Here is a 21,482-nt window from a genome sequence, read left to right on the forward strand (position 1 = left end):
AAACATTACTTCTCCTTACCGATACTTTTAGCTCATGCCATATGTGTTCAATAGGATTGAACATGCAATAGTAAGGAGGAAGTCTTAATACTGTATGACCCATTTCTTCCGCCAAACTGTCGCAATAATATTGTTTTCTGATGAAAAATGATTTTAAAGTTTCAATTAATTGTTTTTTAGAATAATTATCTTCATAATATATATCATTTTCCAGCATATATTCATGGATTCTAAGTTTAATGTCATTAGAACATGGAACTTTACTCGGCCTACGACTGTGGTAGCTGGCATTATCCATCACAATTACACTGTTTGGTACTATATTTGGCAATAATTTCGTTGAAAACCTGTTCTCAAACAATTCTGACGTGGTGTCATCATGATGGTCGACACGGGAGTCCTTAATGTTTTTGCAGGACAAGGCTAAAGCATTAGGTATAAAACAATTTTTTTCCTATATGGATTATTGTAATACGTTTTCCTTTATTTGATGAAATTTTTGTTGTGTAGTGACAAGAATAATCTGGCCAACCACATTTTGGAACGTCATGGGTGTCAAACCACGTCCCATCCAGATAAACAATTTCTCTTCCACTTTCTCTGTATTTATGAATTTGAATTAAAAATTCCGTCTTCCATATTTGTAAACAAGCAGATTCCATAATCACTTGTCGTTTATCGATCGTTTTTATTTTTTTTTTATTAACACCTGTGCAGTGTTTGTATACTGCTATCTGGTCACAAATGACCAATTATCAGTTATTTTCTGACCTAACTTAATAAACAGCAAATGCTTAAATCTAAGGCTTACCCTATGGCTTACTCTTATTTTATCTATTAACTAATGCACTACAACTAACATGCAATAATTTCACAGCACTATACTCTGCTTTTTACACTAAACTGTTACACATTTACACTAGCTCAAATGGTTTAGTCCTTATGAGTCTTCTCTTTAGTTCAGTGTTGTCAAGAAGCTGGATTGCCTCGACATTCACATGACTATGCAGCCTCTGCTCGTGACTTGCTGCTGTTCTCTTGATTATTTCGATCACAGTTTCCATACCCAGGTCCTGGTGGAGGTTGCTGTTACGGATATACCAAGGAGCATCAACAATGTTTCTCAGTACTTTGTTTTGAAATCTATGGATAATATGTATATTACTAGCTTTGGTACAGCCCCAGAGTTGGCACCCATATACCCATACTGGCCTCAGTACTTGCTTGTAGATGGATAATTTATTATGAATTGATAATGTTGAGTTTTTTCCAATCAGCCAATACAATTTCTTATATCTAATATCAAGCTCCCCTCTTTTCTTTTTGACATGGACTTTCCAGCGCAGCTTCGCGTCTAGGGTGATGCCCAAGTATTTTGCTGATGTTGCATAAGGAATTCGGGTATCATTTATTCTAACTGGTAAATTTTCTATTTTTTTACTTGTAAAGTTAACGTGTGCAGATTTAGTCTCATTTAATTTTATTCGCCATTTTCTGGTCCAGTTATGTATTTTATTTACTGATAGTTGCAGCTTATCAGTCGCTTCTTCACTAGTGTCTCCTATCGCCAGTATGGCTGTATCATCCGCGAAGGTGGCAATAGTATTTTGTTCTAGCACTGGAATGTCACACGTATACAGTAGGTACAGGACCGGACCTAAGACACTCCCTTGTGGCACGCCAGCTTTGATCTCCCTTAAGTCGGTGTAAACTTCTTCTTGTTTTAGTCTGAAATATCTATTCGCAATGTATGATTTCAAGATTTCTGAATACTGTTTAGGCATGAACGTTCTTAGTTTATAGTTTAAACCGTCATGCCAGACTTTATCAAACGCCTGTGCTACATCCAAGAAGATTGTAGAGCAGACTTTATTTTCTTCTAATGTTTTTTTCTATTATATTCGTTATTCTGTGAACTTGATCTATAGTGGAATGTTGATTTCTGAAACCAAATTGATGATTTGGTATAAGATTTTTTCTTTCTATTATTGGTTTTAATCTTTTCAATAGAAGTTTTTCAAATAGTTTTGACATCACCGGAAGGAGTGATATTGGTCGATAGGATGTCACTTCATTAGGAGATTTACCTGGTTTGGCGATCATAATTACTTCGGCTACTTTCCAGAGTCTGGGAACATATCTCAATCTAAAAGCAGCATTTATTAGGTGTGTCAGCTTAACTATGACTTTTTTTGGTAGATTTTTTAATAATTCGCCTGTTATGAGATCATATCCTGGAGCTTTCTTAGGATTTATATTCTCTTTTATTTCTGTTGATACTTCTCTAAGTGATGTTAACGTTATTCTTTCTTCAGTTTGGAATGGTTCTTCCCATCTCAGTTCTTCACCATCATTGTGGTTGGGTTTGAACGTGCTTTCTTTTGCTTTTTTATTTTAAAACTGTTTTTTAGAAGACATTGCCTTACTGTCTCACTGCAGCACTTGATTCATGTGTCAACTTTCTGCAACATATGCATGATGGTTTTTAAATTATTCACACATGTTATAAGTTTTTCTTCTAATGATTTCCACATCACTCCGGTCTAGTTTCCTAAACATACCAGCGTCTTTTTTTCCTTTACTTACTATCGGTTGTTTTGTTATTAACCACACTGGCTTCATTGGTCTTTGTGTTAAGACTGCCGCCTCCTTCACCGCATTAAATTATTTCTTCTTTAGCCAGGAGTTTCGTCTTCTTCCTATGGACCTTTTTCCTGCTATTTTCCCTTGCATAATTATTCGAAGCAGTTCATATCTTTCGCCTCTTGTAATGTATCCCAAGTATTGCAGTTTTCGTTTTTTGATCGTAAATATGACTTCCTTTTCTTTATTCATTCTTCTCAAGACCTCGACATTTGTGACTCTCTCGGTCCATAATATTCTCAGGATTCTGCGATACATCCACAGTTCAAATGCCTCTAATTTTTTGGTATCAATATTTTTCAACGTCCATGACTCCATTCCGTAGAACAGCACAGAAAGTACGTAACATCTCATCAGGCGAAGTTTAATTTCAAGGCTCAAATCTCTTCCGCAGAACACTCTCTTCATTTTAGTGAATATGGATCTGGCTTTTTCTATTCTTATTTTGATGTCTGCTGAGCTATCGTTGTCTTCATTTATAAAAGTGCCTAAATATTTGTATTTGCTAACTCGATCGATAATTTCATTGTGTAAATAAAAATTTTGGACATTTTGTGTTGATTTCGATATTACCATAAATTTAGTTTTCTTTATGTTCAAAGATAGTCCATATTCTTCGCTGCAGTCTGCTATCTTATTCACCAATGTCTGTAGCTCTTCAAGTGTTTCTGCGATCAGAACGGTGTCGTCGGCAAATCTCAGATTGTTTAATCTAACACCATTTATTTTAATACCTACGGATTGCTCAGAGAGTGTTCTATTCATTACGTCTTCGGAATAGAGATTAAACAGGGTTGGTGACAGTATACACCCTTGTCTCACACCTCGCTTTATTTCAATTTCTTCAGTGGTATTATTCTCTACTCTCACTACTGCTTTCTGATTGTAGTACATATTTGCTATTAGTCGGATGTCTCGTTTATCTAAATTCTTTTCTGTCAGGAGTCTGATTAGGTGATCATGCCGCACTTTATCAAAGGCCTTGTTGTAATCTATGAAACACATGAATACATCTTGATTTATGTCAAGACATCTTTGAGACATAACGTTCAGTGCAAACAACGCCTCTCTTGTTCCAAGTCCATTTCGGAATCCAAACTGGGTATTATTGATGTCCATTTCCAGTTTTCTGTGTACTCTAGAGTGTATAATTTTCAGGAATATTTTACAGGTTCTGAAATTTGTATTTTTGATTGAACAGTGAGATAAAAAAATATATTGTAATATATAAAATTTAACGCCCGAAATGGAATTTATGAAAAGAAAATATTTTTTGAACCTCAAAAACGGTAACAATTCAGGTATATTTTTTCGATCCTGATAATAAACTATCTTTTAAAAAGAGGATTATAAATATCCCGTCATTATCAGTCAAAGTCGAAGTGATAAGTAGAAGAAAAAGAAGACGCTGACATGTTTAGGAAACTAGACCGGAGTGATGTGGAGATCATTAGAAGAAAAATTTATAACATGTATGAAGAACAGATGGTCCCCTCGTTAAAAACCATTATGCAAAATTTGCAGAAAGATGACACAGGAATCAAGTGCTGCAGTGAGACAGTATTGTAATGTCTTCTAAAAAACGGCTTTAAAATAAAAACGATTTTTTTAATTCAAATTCATAATATTGTTCTGAAGCTATTTTCTTGTGGCATGTTGAAGTAATTACTATTTAAATGGGAATAAGCCACAATTAAAGGTTAAAGTACGTTTATTGACGTTTCAATTTCCACTTCGGAAATCGTTGTGGAATCAAATCCGAAGTGGAAATTGAAACGTCAATAAACGTACTTTAACTTTTAATTGTGGCTTTTTTAATTTAAATAGTAATTACATCAAATTCATAAATACAGAGAAAGTGAAAGAGAAATTGTTTAACTGGATGAGACATGGTTTGACACCCATGACGTTCCAAAATATGGCTGGACAGATTCTTCTGGTCGCTGTACAACAAAAGCTCCATCAAATAAAGGAAAACGTATTACAATAATCCATGCAGGTACAAAAAATGGTTTTATACCTAATCCTTTAGCCTTGTCACACAAAAACATTAAGGCCGTCCGCACATGAAGCTACTAAAAAGAAACCAGTTGGTAACTTTAGTTACCAATCAGTTGCTTATTAGTTACTGTCAATGTATTTTAATGAGTATCCGCACACAGCGCTACTAGTTAGTAACCGGTCTCTTATGCATCAGTGATCAGTCGACAGCAGACTGGACGTGCAGGTCACTTGGGGACTAGTTTCTAGTTTGTTGTGATATTTTTAAAGTTTATACGCGAAATGGCGAAATTGGTAGAACAGTCGTTTAATATAAAATTAGTGCAAGAAGTGGAAAAACATCCCTGCTTATACAACTATATGTTAAATGAATATTCGCGAAAAAGATATTACCGAAAAGACTTGGAATGATATATTATATGGTATTCCTTCCCGTTTTCGTACATAATTATGTAGAACACAAACAGATTGTGTTATCTTAATAATTGTTTTGAGTGAGTGACATTTTTAACGCGATAATAACACTCAATAATATAATATAAAGTTTAAACTTTAAACACCCTATAACAAAGCTACTCGTACAGGCAAGAAGTGACTCGTTTCTATTAATTCTCAGTAGCGTAGTGTACAGTTAGTAAACAGTTGGTAATTCTAGTTACCAACTAGTTTAGTTGCTTTTTAGTAGCTTCGTGCGGACGGCCTAAGGATTCCCGTGTCGACTATCATGATGACACTACGTCAGAATTATTTGAAAACTGGTTTTCAGAATAAAGTTCCATGTTCTAATGACACCAAACTTAGAATCCAGGAATATATGCTGGAAAATGATATGGAAAAATATATTATGATAATAATTATTCTAAAAAACAATTACTTAAAACTTTAAAATCATTTTCCATCAGAAAACAATATAATTGAGACAGTTTGGTGGAAGAAATTGGTCATACAGTATTAAGACTTCCTCCTTACTATTGCATGTTCAATCCGATTGAACACATATAGCATGAGCTAAAAGCATCGATAAGAAGTAATGTTTCGCCCACCCTAAATTCGTCTGTGGTTCGTCTAATTGAATTAGAAATGGAGAAAATAGTCAATGACAGCTGGAAAAATAGTGTTGCCCATGTTCTAAAGATGGAAAGATGTTATATAAATAGAGACAGGTTGCTCAAAGAAACAATTATTATAGTGACTTGCTCATATAATTTCTTTTAAATGAAAGTACTTTTTGAATTGTATTTATAAATGGTAAACTTATATTATAACTTTAGTAGACAATGATAAAGACCGGCTTTTAAACACACCTAACAATCGAATAACTAATGCAAATCGAAAATAAAAGTACCATCCTGTCCAGAGGCGATCCCCCGCTGCCTTGCGGTAGACACTTATCGATAATAAATATTAATGACTCTCTTAGATCCCTGGTAGGACTATACTTAACAGACTCGAAATAGGAGTTTATTGAACAATATATTATTTAACTTTAAGACGGTAAGTTCGGCGGGTCAGCTAGTATATTATATTATTATTATTATATTATATATATTATACAGTGCTAGTCAAAAGTCCGTTCCCCCCCTCGTATCTTTTGAACGGTTTTACTTATAATAGTGAAATTTGGAGGGAGGTAATAAATAAACGTAGGCTTCTTAACTAGTCATAACAAGTGACGTAATAGTGACAGATGACGTTATAGCGCTACTGTGACAGATAATTTTAAATAGCACCTTATGGCAAGTTATACCTCGTTTGAAAGGTATTGAAAATACCTATTCAACCATACTAATTTTATTTAAGTTTAAGCTCATTTTGATGAATAAATTTAATAAATACTAAAATTGTAGTTTCTCATTTAATTGATAAATTAAATGAGATATCTTTCAATTCTCTAATTGTTTGTACGTCAACATCAACTTTTTTGACAATTAACTAGAGGCGAACGAATATTTATTAATTAAATGCGAAACTACAAAATTATTTTAATATACCTATTCAATTATTCTAATTTTGTTTGGATTTAAGATGATTTTGACGAATAAATAAAGAAAATAAACATTAAAATTCTGGTTTACATTTAATTAATAAAAATTCTAACGCCTGCTTTTGGTTATTTGTCAAAAAATTTGACGTTTGTTAATTCTCTAGTTGTTTTTAGTTTGCAAAAGCGTTTATAGCTCAATATTTAGTTTCTGTTTCTACTTAGTTTAGTCAATTCTCTAGTTACTTTTAGTTTGCGAACGCGTTTATACCTGAATATTTAGTTTCCGTTTCTGCCTAGTTTAGTCAATTCAAGTTTAGTCAAGTTGTTTTTAGTTAGTTGTTCTTAGTTAATCTATAGTTTAAATATCATTTAACGAGACGTTTAAATTTTTACAAAGGCAGAATGGTACGTACTGTAGCAGACAAAGTAGCAGCTGTGTTAATAATTGGTGAATGTGGAAATAATTTTCATGCAGCGGAACGTCTTTTTAATGAGAGGTACCCCGATCGCCCTACATCGAGAGCTTATTTGAGGAAGCTTCTTCGGAAGTTTAAACAAACAGGTAGTGTTCAAGATGTCAAACGATCTGTTCGACCAACAATAAGTGACGACAAAAAAATTAACATAATTTCAGAAATGGTAGTGAACCTTACTTCTTCTACAGCCCAAGTTGCATCTATCTATGGAATCAGTCAAAAGACAGTACACCGAGTGTTGGCTGAAAACAAATTTCATCCATACAAATTAAAAATTGTGCACCAACTTTCAGATGATGACCCCGACCGAAGACTAGAATTCTGTGAAAATATGTCCAATAAAATTAACCAACAGCCCAATTACATAAAAACAATTTGTTTTAGTGACGAAAGTACTTTTTCTCTCAATGGAAATGTTAACACACACAATGTGAGGTATTGGAGTGACACAAATCCTCACGTCTTTCGTGAAACACATACTCAATTTCCAAAAAAAATAAATGTTTGGGCAGGTATTTTGGGAAACCACATAGTTGGGCCTGTTTTTCTCAATACTAACTTAACCGGTGAAGTGTATCTGGAGATGTTACAAAATGCAATTGAACCATTAATACTTCAAATTCTGGAGGATAATCCAGATGAATTCGGCAACTTGGAAATAACGTTTCAACAAGATGGTGCTCCTGCACACCATTATGGTGCAGTAAGACGTTACCTAGATGAGGAATATCGTGGTAGATGGATTGGACGACGAGGTACGATAGAATGGCCAGCTCGGTCACCGGACCTCACACCATTAGATTTTTTTCTGTGGGGATACTTGAAATCTAAAGTTTACGCTACAGCAACCGACAATATTGACATTTTGAAACAACGAATTGTTGAAGAATGTAGGGCAATTTCTCCCGACACATTTGAACGAGTACGGCAAGAGTTTAGAAATAGGAAGCATTACTGTCAGGAAGTAGATGGAGCACATTTTGAACACTTACTATAAGAACTGATTGTTAAATATTAATCAATTAAATGAGGAGCTACAATTTTAGTATTTATTTAATTTATTCATCAAAATGAGCTTAAACTCAAACAAAATTATTATGACTAAATAGGTATTTTCAATACCTTTCAAACGAGGTATCACTTGCCATAAGGTGCCATTTAAAATTATCTGTCACAGTGGCGCTGTAATGTCATCTGTCACTATTAAGTCACCTGTTATGACTAGTTGAGAAGGCTACGTCTGTTTATTACCTCCCTCCAAATTTCACTATTATAACAATAACCGTTCAAAAGATACGAGGGGGGGAACGGACTTTTGACTAGCACTGTATATACAAAAACCATTAAATTCAATCGCTTTATGGTTATCAAAAAAAGTATTTAATGGATCAGAAAGCCATTGTCAAAATGAAAGCCGCTTCCGACATTGTTATTGAACAGCTGATAAAATATAGTTGTATGAAAGTATCCATACCAGGTACAAAAAATTCTTGTCCTTGAGCGTATTGTACGATGGCGCCACCTGCAGTCGCATTAGTCATTGTTAAAGTTTGAATACCCTGATGTCCACCTTCGCCACTAGTAATCTGAAGAGCTGTCGCTGGTAGCACTGCAAAGAAAAATAATGTTAACATTTTGGAAGATGGACACCGACATTAAATGTATGACTATTAGAGACTTGATACAATTGTAATAAATATATTACATATTACAATATTGTTAGAAAGGAAAAGCAAGTGTTGTGCTAAAGAATTCAAAATAAAAGTTCTATCACTTATTTTGTACAAATTAAATTATAAGATTCTATTTTAATCATTTTAAACATATCTGAAAATTAAAAGAATAATGATCAAAATGGAATTTAAATATTCGTTTTGTTCCATCTATGTTATATATTCCATTACACTATTTGAACATATTTTCCAAAATTGATGGAGTTTTCATTATGGTAAGTTTCATATAGAGATCGTTTAGCTTCCTAAATTTTTAAATAACTTTTTTTTAGAAAATTTATTGTTGTGTTATTCTGAATATTTTTTTAAAAATGTTTATTTGAGGCATATCATCTTTTTATCAAATATATTATATATTGGGAATCAACCGCAACTAGTGGATGAAACCTCTATACGTTATACCTTTAACTGCTACATCTTAGGAACTCCAGAACACCTTATCTGGGAGCTCACAAAACCGCATGAGCTGCTCTGATCACTGAGAAGCTCTCAGAGACGGCAAGGAGAGGGGGACACAATACATCTTATAGATGCAGAGGGACTTTTGCCTTAAAGGATATTGGAAATAAAAATTTAAAAAACACATAAAAAAATATGATTCTGAAGCTGTTTTCTTTTGATGTTTTTTATGTTATTTACTATATTTATTGAGAATAAAGCACAATTAGTTAATCATATCATGACATATTTCTGACATTACTTGTTTGAATAGTTATTAATGTCTACTGAATCGCTTTAAATTATATAATTATACTATTGCGGTACAATGTTAGTGTTTATTACGTATTTGTCTAATTTATTTACAGAGGCACTCTATATTTACTTACTCGCTTGCTATAGATCGCAACGTTACTATATTATTCTATTAAATACAATAGATAGTTACATAAGAAAATGTCGTATGACCACATCAATTCTCAAAAAAGATTATTATTCATTTGTATATGCGTAAAACTTTTAACTTTCAGATTTAAACATGCACTACAAGAGTAAATAATGATTGCTTATTCATCTCTTGGCGATTACTTATAATTAATTCGTACCTATAGAACTTTTATTTAATGTGCAAACGTAGAAAATTACGTACCTTCAAACGTAGACAGATTGCCTCGAGTTATGGTATATAATTACATTCGTGATATTTTTTTTTCTATTTTAGTTCATTAAAATTATGGGTGGGAAAAGTGTTCCAAAGATTTTTTACAATATACTAATCAAGAACTATACTAGAAATCATTTAAACTAAAATTGTGAAATTCCAATGACATTTGAGCACCAGCTGTAACGATATTCTCTAGGTTGATACCATAATCATTGGCGATGAGTTATTATCAGGAAGTAACTAGATAAATAAAATAAAAAAGGATAATGGAATGAAAGTAAACTCATAAAAAGCTACTTTTGTCCATCTGTATATCTTTCGTTGTGTTGTGTACAGCTATCGCTATTTTAGTTTTAATTGTATTTAATGGAATCTGTAGGTTTGATTTTACTCCTTACCCAATAATTTTTCTGTGCGTCTCGGAGTGATACCCCGAAATTTACTTTTTTATGAATATTTTGAGTTAACTTGATTGTATCTAAGTTAGTCCTGATACTGTTAATATTACTTAGCGTGGGATACTCAATGATTATGATTATGAAGAATATTTTAAAATTATTTAATTAAATAATTAGACTGAATTAAATACTTACTCCTAAGAGATATTTAAACAAAAGAAGTGTTCATAGCAGAGGAATTGTTTCAATACCAGATTTACATAAGTATATACTAAAAACAATGTTTAACATAATAATATTCTCCACCCCTTTATTCCAATATCCCTCAAATCTTCCCCTACATCGTCCAGATATCTCATCTTAGGTCGTCGTCTGCTTTTCCTTCCGACCAGTTTGTTTAGCATATTTATTTAAGGCAGAGTCTTCCATTCACCCGTACCATGTGGTTCAACCATCTCAGGATGTTTATTTTGACGGTATTAGCAATGTCTGCATCCCTAAAAGTCTCTAGAGATCAAAATTATATCGCCTTCTCCATACAAACTCTTTGTTAACTCCACTACATAAGGAAAGCAATTTTTTCAAAGGCTTTTCTTTCAAAGATTCGAAGCAGTAATCATCTCATGTCTAAGTCAGTAAGCATTGGGCGTATTATGTTTTATAAAGATTGTATTTTGTTGCTGTTGACTTCTCGCTCTGACTTGCTGACTTTGGATTTTTCTTGTTTGGATAGTGTCATGTTGTACTTCAAAGTAGTTTCATCGGCTTAGAAGTGCACTAATATGTACAAGGAAGTACATGTCAAACTCCGTTGTTTTTTTGGTATTTGTCTAATAAGTGACATGTGATCAGTGATAAATCTGTTTTTCAAAAATCCTATTCGGTAGGATTAGATGATATTGTCAGCGTAGTGTGCCAGTCATTCGCGCAGTATCAAGGACAAAACCTTGTATACTCTCTTAAGAAAAGACATCTCTAAAGTTAGAGCAGTCAAGTACGTTTCTTTTCTTGTTTTTAAGGGATGAATTGTCTTCGATGTGGTGAGATTACATAGATAATAATTATTATGCCATTGAAATTCTGTTTACCTCATAATATATTGCAAAGATTATTTACATTTCAAAATTTTAGTTTAAAAATGTTAAATAGTTCCTAATTAACACATTGAAAAATAGAGGAAAATACATGTTGATAAAACAAAAATGTGTGTTTAAAATATTACCACAAACATATGACTTTAATACCTTCTTTTATAATTTACACTATAATATTTTGTCATAGAAAGCTGAAGAAACTTAAACAATACATATCATAGAAGCGAAATGAGGACAGTGAAAACATACGAGAAATGTTCAAAGCGGAAAATTGAGGTGGGTGTCAAACTAAAAAGAATGAAATTCATTATAAGTATGTTCAAAAACAGAATCACTAAAAAAAATCGGAGACAGAATGGTTCGGTAGAATGAGTGTTTTATACCTTACAAACCCAGGCTGGCTAAAATCAACAAAATCATTTAACTTAGTCTATAAATAGGAAAAAAAATTAGATATAAAATAAAACAAAAATACCGCTTATAAAAAGAATTAATAATGAGATCATAGTTCACCATAAATAAATAATCTACTGTGGATAACCACGAACCATAGCAATATTACCTCACCTGGTACAGGTGAGGTATCAAGAAAACTAGCACATGAATGACAGCATAATGGAGCTCTTAAAAACGTATTTAAAGACGGCAACATATCGATTAATCTGAAGTGGAAAGTCTTCGATCAGTTTGTTATGCCATTAATGACCTACAGTGCGGAAAGACTGTCTGTAGCAAAAAAAAAAGTTTAAAACTACGAATAGCACGAAAAAGGATAGAACGTTCAACGATAGGAGTAACAATAAAAAAACAAGATCACAAACGAAGACCTACAACAGCCTGCAGATTAAAATAGAGATGGGTTAGCCACGTGGCAAGGATGAAGGATAGATGCAAGTTAACGGAGTAGAGACCAAGAACAGATAAATGAAATAGAGGAAGACCACCTACACGATGGCAAGATGATCTGCGAAAGATGACGGAACATTGGATCCACACTGCAAAAGACCTTGCACTCTGGATACAAACAGGGGAGGCCTATGTTCTGCAGTGAACTTAATATAGGCTAATGATGAAGATAGCAATATTAACAAGGTAGAAGAATTAGATTTTTCTTCTTTAAGAGCCTTTTCCGCCATGACGGTTGGCTAACATCATGGAAATTTTAAGGTTGCTGCTCTGGATAATTTGAAAGAAATGCAAGCGTGTCGCTCTCTTGGGTTTTTCATCAAAATATCCTTCTCCTTCCTATATTGTTGGTTCCCCTATTTCTCTGCATTATCAATTCTAACATATGGTATTTATCACTAGTTGTAAAATATACCATAAACTGTAGTTTCCTGGTTATAATTGTCAATGCTACCTTTTTTGTATTTTCACCCTTTGGAGTACTTCTCGGTTAGTTGCCTCATTGTTCTTTTAAGAGAGCAAGGTCTTTCGACATATCCACATCAAAAATGTCTTTAGCTTGTTTATGCATTATTTTTTAGCGTTCAGGCACCGTCACCATACAACAAGAACTAGAAAATAACACTCTTTAACATCAGTTCCAAACTTTTCGATTAAATAGTATTCCACGAGGAAACTAAATTCCTGTAGCTAGCTGTATACCATGTATCACAAAAAATTTATATAAAAATTCCTTTATAAAAGGTACATATTAAATATATACCTTTTATAAAGGAATTTTTAAATAGTATTTGTTTCATATTGTTAAAAGAACTTCCAGCTTTCTCTACCCTTATTCTGATTTCTCGTTAGACCAGTTAATATTTGTTCGTAGATAGTTGTTCGATTTGTTGAAAAATGTTAATGTGCTTATGATTATCACAAATTTGCTGTTTTTTGTATTGAACGACCTACCAAATTTTTCGCTTCTTTCTATTACTTTAACTAGTAGTCTCTGGAGGTCATCGATATTTCCAGCAATAAGCGCGAAATTATCTATCTGTCGAATATTACGAATAGGGTGACTATTCATTTTTAGCCGCGTTCTTTTATTCTGAACGTATTTCTTAATTATTTCTTCTGAATAGACATTCAACAGTCCTGGTGATATTCCACATCCCTGCCTGACACATCTTTTTATTTTTTTCTTCTTCTTTAGACATCTTCTCCTTTGATGAGGTTGGTAATCATCATGGCCATTTTAACTTTTGACACTGCAGCTCTAAATAGTTCTGCGGAACTGCATTTATACTACTTTTTCGGGTAATTTAACCAGGAAATGCGCCTTCTTTCAATACTTATGTATTACTTGCTTACTTACTTGTATTATCATCTGAAGTAACAAATAGTTTTCGCCTCTTCTCACATTACCCATATACGGCGCGTACACTAAAAGTTTTGCACAAGTAGTAGAAGAAAAACATATTTTTGGGCAAAAATCAGCTTTATTGTTTCCACAGTATTCGCCTTTAAAAACAATACACTTATCAGTCAAAGAAATCACTTGTCGAATCATTTATACTAGTCTGAATTAGGTATCTAAAAATAAGATAACTCAAATAAATCACACGGTGCCCACTCGGGAATGTATAAAGGATGGCCCACCAAATCGATGTTTTTCGTCTTCAAATACTCGCATGTTACACGAGCCGTGTGAGAGCTGAAATTCCCGTTATTTTTGCGAAGTTTATCAATCACTTCTATCGAACAAATGGTTGTATACCATTCAGCATTAACGGTTTTACAATTCTCTAATCATATCGTGACAAAAAAATTAGTAAATCCAAACAAGACATCTCTAATATTTAGTCCTACTCTGTTTAGAAATCCAAATTGTTTCTGTCCGATTTGGGCTTATAATTTTTCATAAATGATTTTTAACAAATGAATTATGAGACTAATGGTCCGGTGTTCGGTACATTGCTATGCGTTTGACTTTTTAGGTATGGATATTACTGTTGTTACTAACCATTCTTCTTATTTTTCTTCTAGTTTCATGACCGTTATCGAGCGTTGGAGATCATGTTGGCTACCATATTTGCTATCGTGACTTTATTGACAGAAGATCTCAATAATAATGTAGTCGATTTTCTGTACCATTGTCTTACATTTTTCAATCTTGATGTTCTTCTTCTACCAGGACCACGCTTACCTTAGACATTTCCCAAGATTCTTTCACCATTCTTTAGATATTACAATTAGAATAGAACTACAGCACACAGACTATTATGCACTGTATAAATTAGGAGAATTAGACTGGAAGTTTATAAAAAAATATTAAGTTGGCTGGCTATTGCAGACCAAGACTGATGTGAGTGCTGTTTCGAGTAGAGACATACCGTTCCCGGGTAGTTAAATCTATATTCATCGACATTATGTCGTTTCATTTAATACTTTTAAGTATGGTTTTCAATGTAAACTCACACACTGCTTGTTGTTGCGGTTATTAGAGCAAGTAGTTCAAAGTTCACTGAAGATGGACTCTAAGTCCGAAAACGTTCGCGCTGAACAAAAAATCAACTATTTTACTCCATTTTGATTTTTAATTTAATTTTTTAGTTAAATATATACCAATTACATCAGAAGTTTACACTTCCATTTTTTTATCTATTATGGTATAAAGTCAACTCCCGGCCACTATCTCACTTTAAGAACATAAAAAATAATTTATTATTCAAGAAACCTTTAAACTTAAAAAAAAGATATGAATTTAGCAGCAAAGACAAACATGGATAGAACAAATTACACTTGCTTCCTTTTTTTCAGCCACGGAGATAAAAAGAAGAATCGTGGGCATTTACATAGTTGTTTTCATGTATCAATTTAAATATACATATTTGAGACAAACATAATAGAAAGTGTGGTGTATAAAAATGTAAACGTAAAACGACGAGTTCTTTTTAAAATGTGTTAGGAAAGATATACAGACGGAATTGTCGTCATCTTTTCTTACTTCTTATTATTTCTCTTGTTAGTATAAACACACATTTTTATTGTACTTACTGCATACTGCATTTTTCCTTCAATTTGACTGTTAGTACAAAAATAGTGGTGCATGGGCTAAATCTACAATCTAACAGGATTATTCAAAAATTTTAAGTAAGAACAGATTAACACCAGTGCTTACATGAATAAACATCGTAATATTCCCTTTTTCAAAACAATGAACGATTCGTGAAAAAACTAACCTGTGTGGTATGGGATAGAGTGAGACGACAGCTCACTATCTGCCTCTGAAGAAGTTTGCTCGATTTTCCCTTCTGTGAACACCATAAAATGCAAATTCAATTATTACAATGTTCACGTCTTTTTCTGAAGTCCTGATCTTTAAAAAATATAGAGTTTAATATAATACTGTATGAAAAACCAAAATACCAATGTTGTTTCAAGTTTTAAGCAAACATTTGAACTGTATGAGGCAACCACACATCAATAAACTATTATTTGTCACTTATAACTTTTGTTATAGTATGGCAGCTAATGAAAAAATATCTAGACAAATAAAATTGTGTGGTGACGGTTGAGTACAATAAAAATGAAAACAAATGTCTTAAAATAATAGTAACATGGAATACGAACTAGGATGAAACTAATAATTTTTTGTGAAGTACTATTCTCCAAACTTGTTCTGAAGAGTTTTTTATGATATTTTACTGGTAATTAGTACGTACTGGGGATCATCCACAATTTTAAGATTAAAACTATTTTTTGACATTTCAATTTTGAGTTCAGAAACAGTTTGGAAAAAATCTTTTATTTTGAAAACAACTTCTAACCGGGAAGGCGAAACGTCAGCACAATAATTATGTAGCATTTTAATTGTCCCATTCTGTATAAGGTTTTAATTCGCCGTCTTACATTTATATAATCGAATGAAAGTTTCTTATAAACATCTCAAAATCTGCGAAAAAAAAACTCTTTAGTATCTCTTCGAATAGAATAAACCAAATGTAAGTGTTATTTTCAAATTGCCTTTTATCGGAGATTTCAATTAAGACCGACTTTAGAATCGAATCATTTATTTACATTGACAAAAGCCGAGAAACGGAATCCAATCGCCGGCTGTGAGTTTAGTTTTGTCGGAAAAAGATCATCGCAGATCCAAGGTTGTGTGAATTAGATCGCAGAGACGAGTTTCTCAATTCAGTCCTAGCTGAGATCTTGGAGGGTTGTGGCATGGCGGTCAGTCAGCCTAGGGCAGGCATTTGGCCAGTTAAGTACTAGGGGTTGTCCCATCAGATTCCCATTTTGACTTCGATCTAAGCAGTCGAATTATAGAGTTGTGGCTGCTTCGTACCTTAGCACCAGTCAAGCGCTAAATAAATATTTGCCGGCAAATTATAGAAGCCATGAAGAACTGATAATTAGATCTGAAGTCTCAGTAGAATCTTCTAATTGGTCTTGAGAGATCTAAGTTGCAGTATACCGGTAAGAAGTGTTTAGTTGTAGTTTATGAAGTTTGTGGTGAAAGCAGGCCAAACTGTAAGTTATAATATTTTTTTTATTCCGTTTCTTTTTGATGAAACAAATTAATAGAAGCTGCAATTTTCTATGGAAATATATCTGATATTATAACAATCTCCTTTTTCTGGTATTTCTTATAAAGTTTAAGCTTGTGTTCAAATCAAATAGAGTGAAAGAGGTAAAAAAGAAATAAATTAGATTTACTCACAATCAGTTTAATTTTACTACCCAAAACGACCGGTTTCGCTTTCTAAAATTTGCAAAGCATCATCAGGTCGGTGGTACAAAGTAAATTAAATGCTGAAATTATAAAAAGCCCATATTAGGGTGCTGTCTTATAAGGATATAGATCAAAAAAAGGTTTTAATAATTATGCCAATATTACATGTTTGTGTTAATCAATATGCATAAATTGCATTAGCAGACAGAGTAACAACCCACAAATTGGTAAGAGAAAAAATCTGTTGAATTGTAATAAATTAGAAATAAACAAAATACTACTTACATTCCGGTACAAGAGTTATTATATAGTGATTGGTGATTCATAGTTCAAACTATCCCTTATTACTGATAATGAGTGATCTTCGGTCAATGTTGTAACTGTCTAACAACTTAGGAGGAAGTTTCTTGAGAGGAGGGATGTTAACATATGATATAGGAGTAAGGTATATGTTATTGTTTGTTGAAAGAAAATGTAATGTTTTATACTATTTAAATTATTAAAGTTATTTATATTTATTGAAGAGATATATTTTGAAATGGTTGTTAAATTATTGAAAATTTTTATAAAGAAAGAGGACAGTTATATGACAATGAATGAAAGTACTTGTACTATTTTGTGGGTGTGCAATTTCTGTGACTTGTAATTATCAACTTTTAATTGAAAGCATTTAATTTCTGCTAGGCAGAGAATTGTGATGTCAAATGTTAAAATAATAAATTAAAACACAATTAGGGCCAAACAGGACACAATTAACAGGACAAAACAAACATAAACTTAAAAAAGAGGGCTTATAGGCACTACATTACGTGCTAGGAGAGGAATTGGGTTTTTTTTTGTTGTCTACTAGTATTTAAGAGGTAAATTTGACAAGATAATTTAGGTTAACCTAAATCTAAAAAACCTAAAAGTCTAAGTTGTTAGACAGTTACAACATTGACCGAAGATCACTCATTATCAGTAATAAGGGATAGTTTGAACTATGAATCACCATTCACTATATAATAACTCTTGTACCGGAATGTGAGTACTATTTTGTTTATTTCTACTATTTATTACAATTCAACAGATTTTTTCTCTTACCAATTTGTGGGTTGTTACTCTGTCTGCTAATGCAATTTATGCATATTGATTAACACAAACATGTAATATTGGCATAATTACTAAAACCTTTTTTTGATCTATAACTTTTTTTTTGATCTATATCCTTATAAGACAGCACCCTAATATGGGCTTTTTATAATTTCAGCATTTAATTTACTTTGTACCACTGACCTGATGATGCTTTGCAAATTTTAGAAAGCGAAACCGGTCGTCTTGGGTAGTAAAATTAAACTGATTGTAAGTCTAATTTATTTCTTTTTTACCTCTTTTAAAATGGACTCACACAAGCAACACATTCACGATTCAAATAGAGTGAATTTTCATTTAACAAATATACCTATGATATGGAATTAGTAGAATATATTTAAAGAGAAATACAGTTATGAATCTCTTGAATATGGGGTTGCTAATGTAAATGTAAGAATAAGTTTAGATAGATGCCAAATGACTAAAAAGGATTTACAAAGAGTTTTATGCAGTACTAAGAGTTTGTACATCAAAGCAATTGCTAACAAAGTTAACTGTAATAGTCCAGGCGGGATCTGTCGAAAAGCAGACCATAATGGACATTTTACATAGTTTTTTGCGGACTATTTTTTTGCTGGAATCACTTCAGGTTGTACATTGTATAAATAATCAGGATACGCGCCAGCCGAAAACCTTGTGCTTAATTTTCTATTTAACAAAATCTGAAAAAAAAATCGAAAATGTTTGCTTTAGCGCCCATTTTTTTCCTATAACTGGAGAAATATTGATCATACAAAAAAAATTATGCAAGGTTAAACTTTCGTTTTTAAATTTTACATAAAATTTCACTAAAATAGCAATTTTTAAATTTAAATTTTTTAGACACCCTAAACTTAACTTACATGATTTTTTTCCGAGCGCTCTATCTTGAAACTGTGTTGGATTTTTTGAAAAGCGTGCTGGCCCTTTATTCGGCTAGTCCCACTCCTGTTACTCAGATAGATACATTAAGTCAAATTATCTGGACCGGCCTTAGAAATAAGCTCATTTTTAGGCAACAAATTTTAATAAATAATAAAAAAGTTATTAACAGTTTTCAAAAACAGCGATTTTGTTGTTCATTTTGTAATAACTTTTTTGTTTATTAACCGATTTTAATTTGGCATATCTCATTTTGTTTGAGCAAGTTTTTAAGATATGAGCAAAATAATGAGTTTGACGTTTTGATTGTTTATTTAAACATATTTCCCTTAAAAAAATGATAGCGCTCTATCTTGAAACTGTGTTGGATTTTTTGAAGAGCGTGCTGGCCCTTTATTCGGCTAGTCCCACTCCTGTTACTCAGATAGATACATTAAGTCAAATTATCTGGACCGGCCTTAGAAATAAGCTCATTTTTAGGCAACAAATTTTAATAAATAATAAAAAAGTTATTAACAGTTTTCAAAAACAGCGATTTTGTTGTTCATTTTGTAATAACTTTTTTGTTTATTAACCGATTTTAATTTGGCATATCTCATTTTGTTTGAGCAAGTTTTTAAGATATGAGCAAAATAATGAGTTTGACGTTTTGATTGTTTATTTAAACATATTTCCCTTAAAAAAATGATGAATCCCTAGATGAGTCTTTTTGTAATATCTCATAGATACTATACTCGTTTTCATCGTTCTTGGCGTGTGCCTGAAATAAGCTACTACGGAATTTTTAATATTCGTCTCTCTCTGATACACAGATGCGTAATTCAATTGTGCGAGTCACGTTCGTCATGGTAAAGTGCGATGAGAAGGGAATGAAGAGACCACTCACGTCTCCCAGTATTGTAGCAATAACACCGATGCGTTTGGCCGATACGGTGTCGGTGATAAGTTCGGCCTCTTTACGAATACAGATAGCTGGCAGTGACGTGTTTTTTTAACATGTTACCCTGATCTGTGCAGGTTTGAAGTAGCTGATGAAATAGTTTTTATAAGTAAACAGTTTTTAATTAATTAATAGTTTGAGCTCTTACTCTGTGGAATTCCATTACATAAAATAATACTCTCGACACCTTAAAAATTCCAGTTTATTATAAATTAACTCTCTCTCTTCCGATACCCATTGCAATAATGACTTGTGGCATTGTTCTTGAATGAGCTGGATAATAGGTTTATAATTGTAGCAATTACCATTGATATTTTATGTTGTTTTAGTCGATTTTAGTCAGTCATTGTTGGAATTTGTTCCGAACAGTTTTACTTATTATTTTTTGTTGTGAATAACTAATTGTTCTATTTAATAAAACAATGCCGGGAAAAACGATAACAGGAGAAATGCGACAATGTGTAGTTCATTTATTGGAGTATTTTAAAAAAGAAAAAGAAAACAACGGACCTTTGCTTTCGTTATCATCGGTACATGAACGAGTAGCGGACGCTTTGAAAATCAGTCTTCGCACAGTGACAAGAATAAAGAGAGAATACAAGACAGGGGCAGCTCTTACTACACCAGGAGAGTCACGTAATGTACAAAAAAAAAGACTAATGATGTCAGCGATACTATAAAAGGAGAGATTAGAAATGTACTGTATGGCATGAAAGCAAAAAGAGGGCACGTTACAATTAAAGTTCTAAATACACAATTAAGAAACAAGCATCTCTATGACGGTTCTGATACAAGTTTGTGGCGTCTTATGAAAAATTGTGGGTTTTCATACAAACTAAATAATAGTAGACGAGTGCTATGTGAGAAACCATGTATTGTCTCCAAACGACTGTATTTTTGAGGCATTATATGAGAAATTTTTTAAGTCCAAGCCCACTTCAGTTCGTTTTTTTAGATGAAACATGGATATTCCTAAAAGGGGCATATAAACGTACTTGGCAAGATGACTGTGTGAAAAGCATCAGAAAAGGACACGAAAATACAGGTAAACGCTTTGTTGTTTTACATGCCGGAAGTAGGCAAGGATTTGTTAAAGATGCTGGATTACTGTTTTCTACGAAATCGAAGAGTGCAGACTATCATGATTCTATGGATAAAGAGTCTTTTAAAAAGTAGGCCTCCGAAAAGCTGATACCAATGTTGGAGGAACCATCTCTAATTATTATGGATAATGCCTCATACCATAGCTCTTTAATAGAAAAGTTACCGAATGGCAGTTGGAAAAAATCGGACTTACAAGAATGGTTACGAGCGAAAAAAAATAATTTTTGACGACGATTCGGGCAAGACAGAGCTATTGAGTCTTTGTCGACAGAATAAACCACAAAATACCAGGTACGTTATAGACGAGCTACTCCAAGAACATGGGCATCAGGTTTTGAGATTGCCTCCATATCACTGTCAATATAATCCGATTGAGTTGGTCTGGG

At 32.8% G+C, this 21,482-nt stretch overlaps 1 protein-coding gene across 5 annotated transcripts in view; it reads right to left on the bottom strand.

The window, feature by feature from the left end:
• The window catches only part of CrebB (Cyclic-AMP response element binding protein B), a 107,041-nt gene that overhangs the window by 16,380 nt on the left and 69,179 nt on the right, over positions 1-21,482 (bottom strand). For 3 of the 5 annotated variants that reach the window (XM_072523445.1, XM_072523442.1, XM_072523441.1), the window contains exons 5-6: positions 15,565-15,636; positions 8,579-8,713 (exon numbers count right to left, since the gene is read on the bottom strand). In XM_072523445.1, the coding sequence (XP_072379546.1) occupies positions 8,579-8,713; positions 15,565-15,636 (207 nt within the window). The remainder of the gene's footprint in view (positions 1-8,578; positions 8,714-15,564; positions 15,637-21,482) is intronic. The other 2 variants (XM_072523444.1, XM_072523443.1) reach the window with 1 other exon arrangement.

The sequence above is a fragment of the Diabrotica undecimpunctata genome, chromosome 2 (assembly GCF_040954645.1).
Source record: "Diabrotica undecimpunctata isolate CICGRU chromosome 2, icDiaUnde3, whole genome shotgun sequence".
In the NCBI taxonomy this organism is placed as follows: Eukaryota; Metazoa; Arthropoda; class Insecta; order Coleoptera; family Chrysomelidae; genus Diabrotica; species Diabrotica undecimpunctata.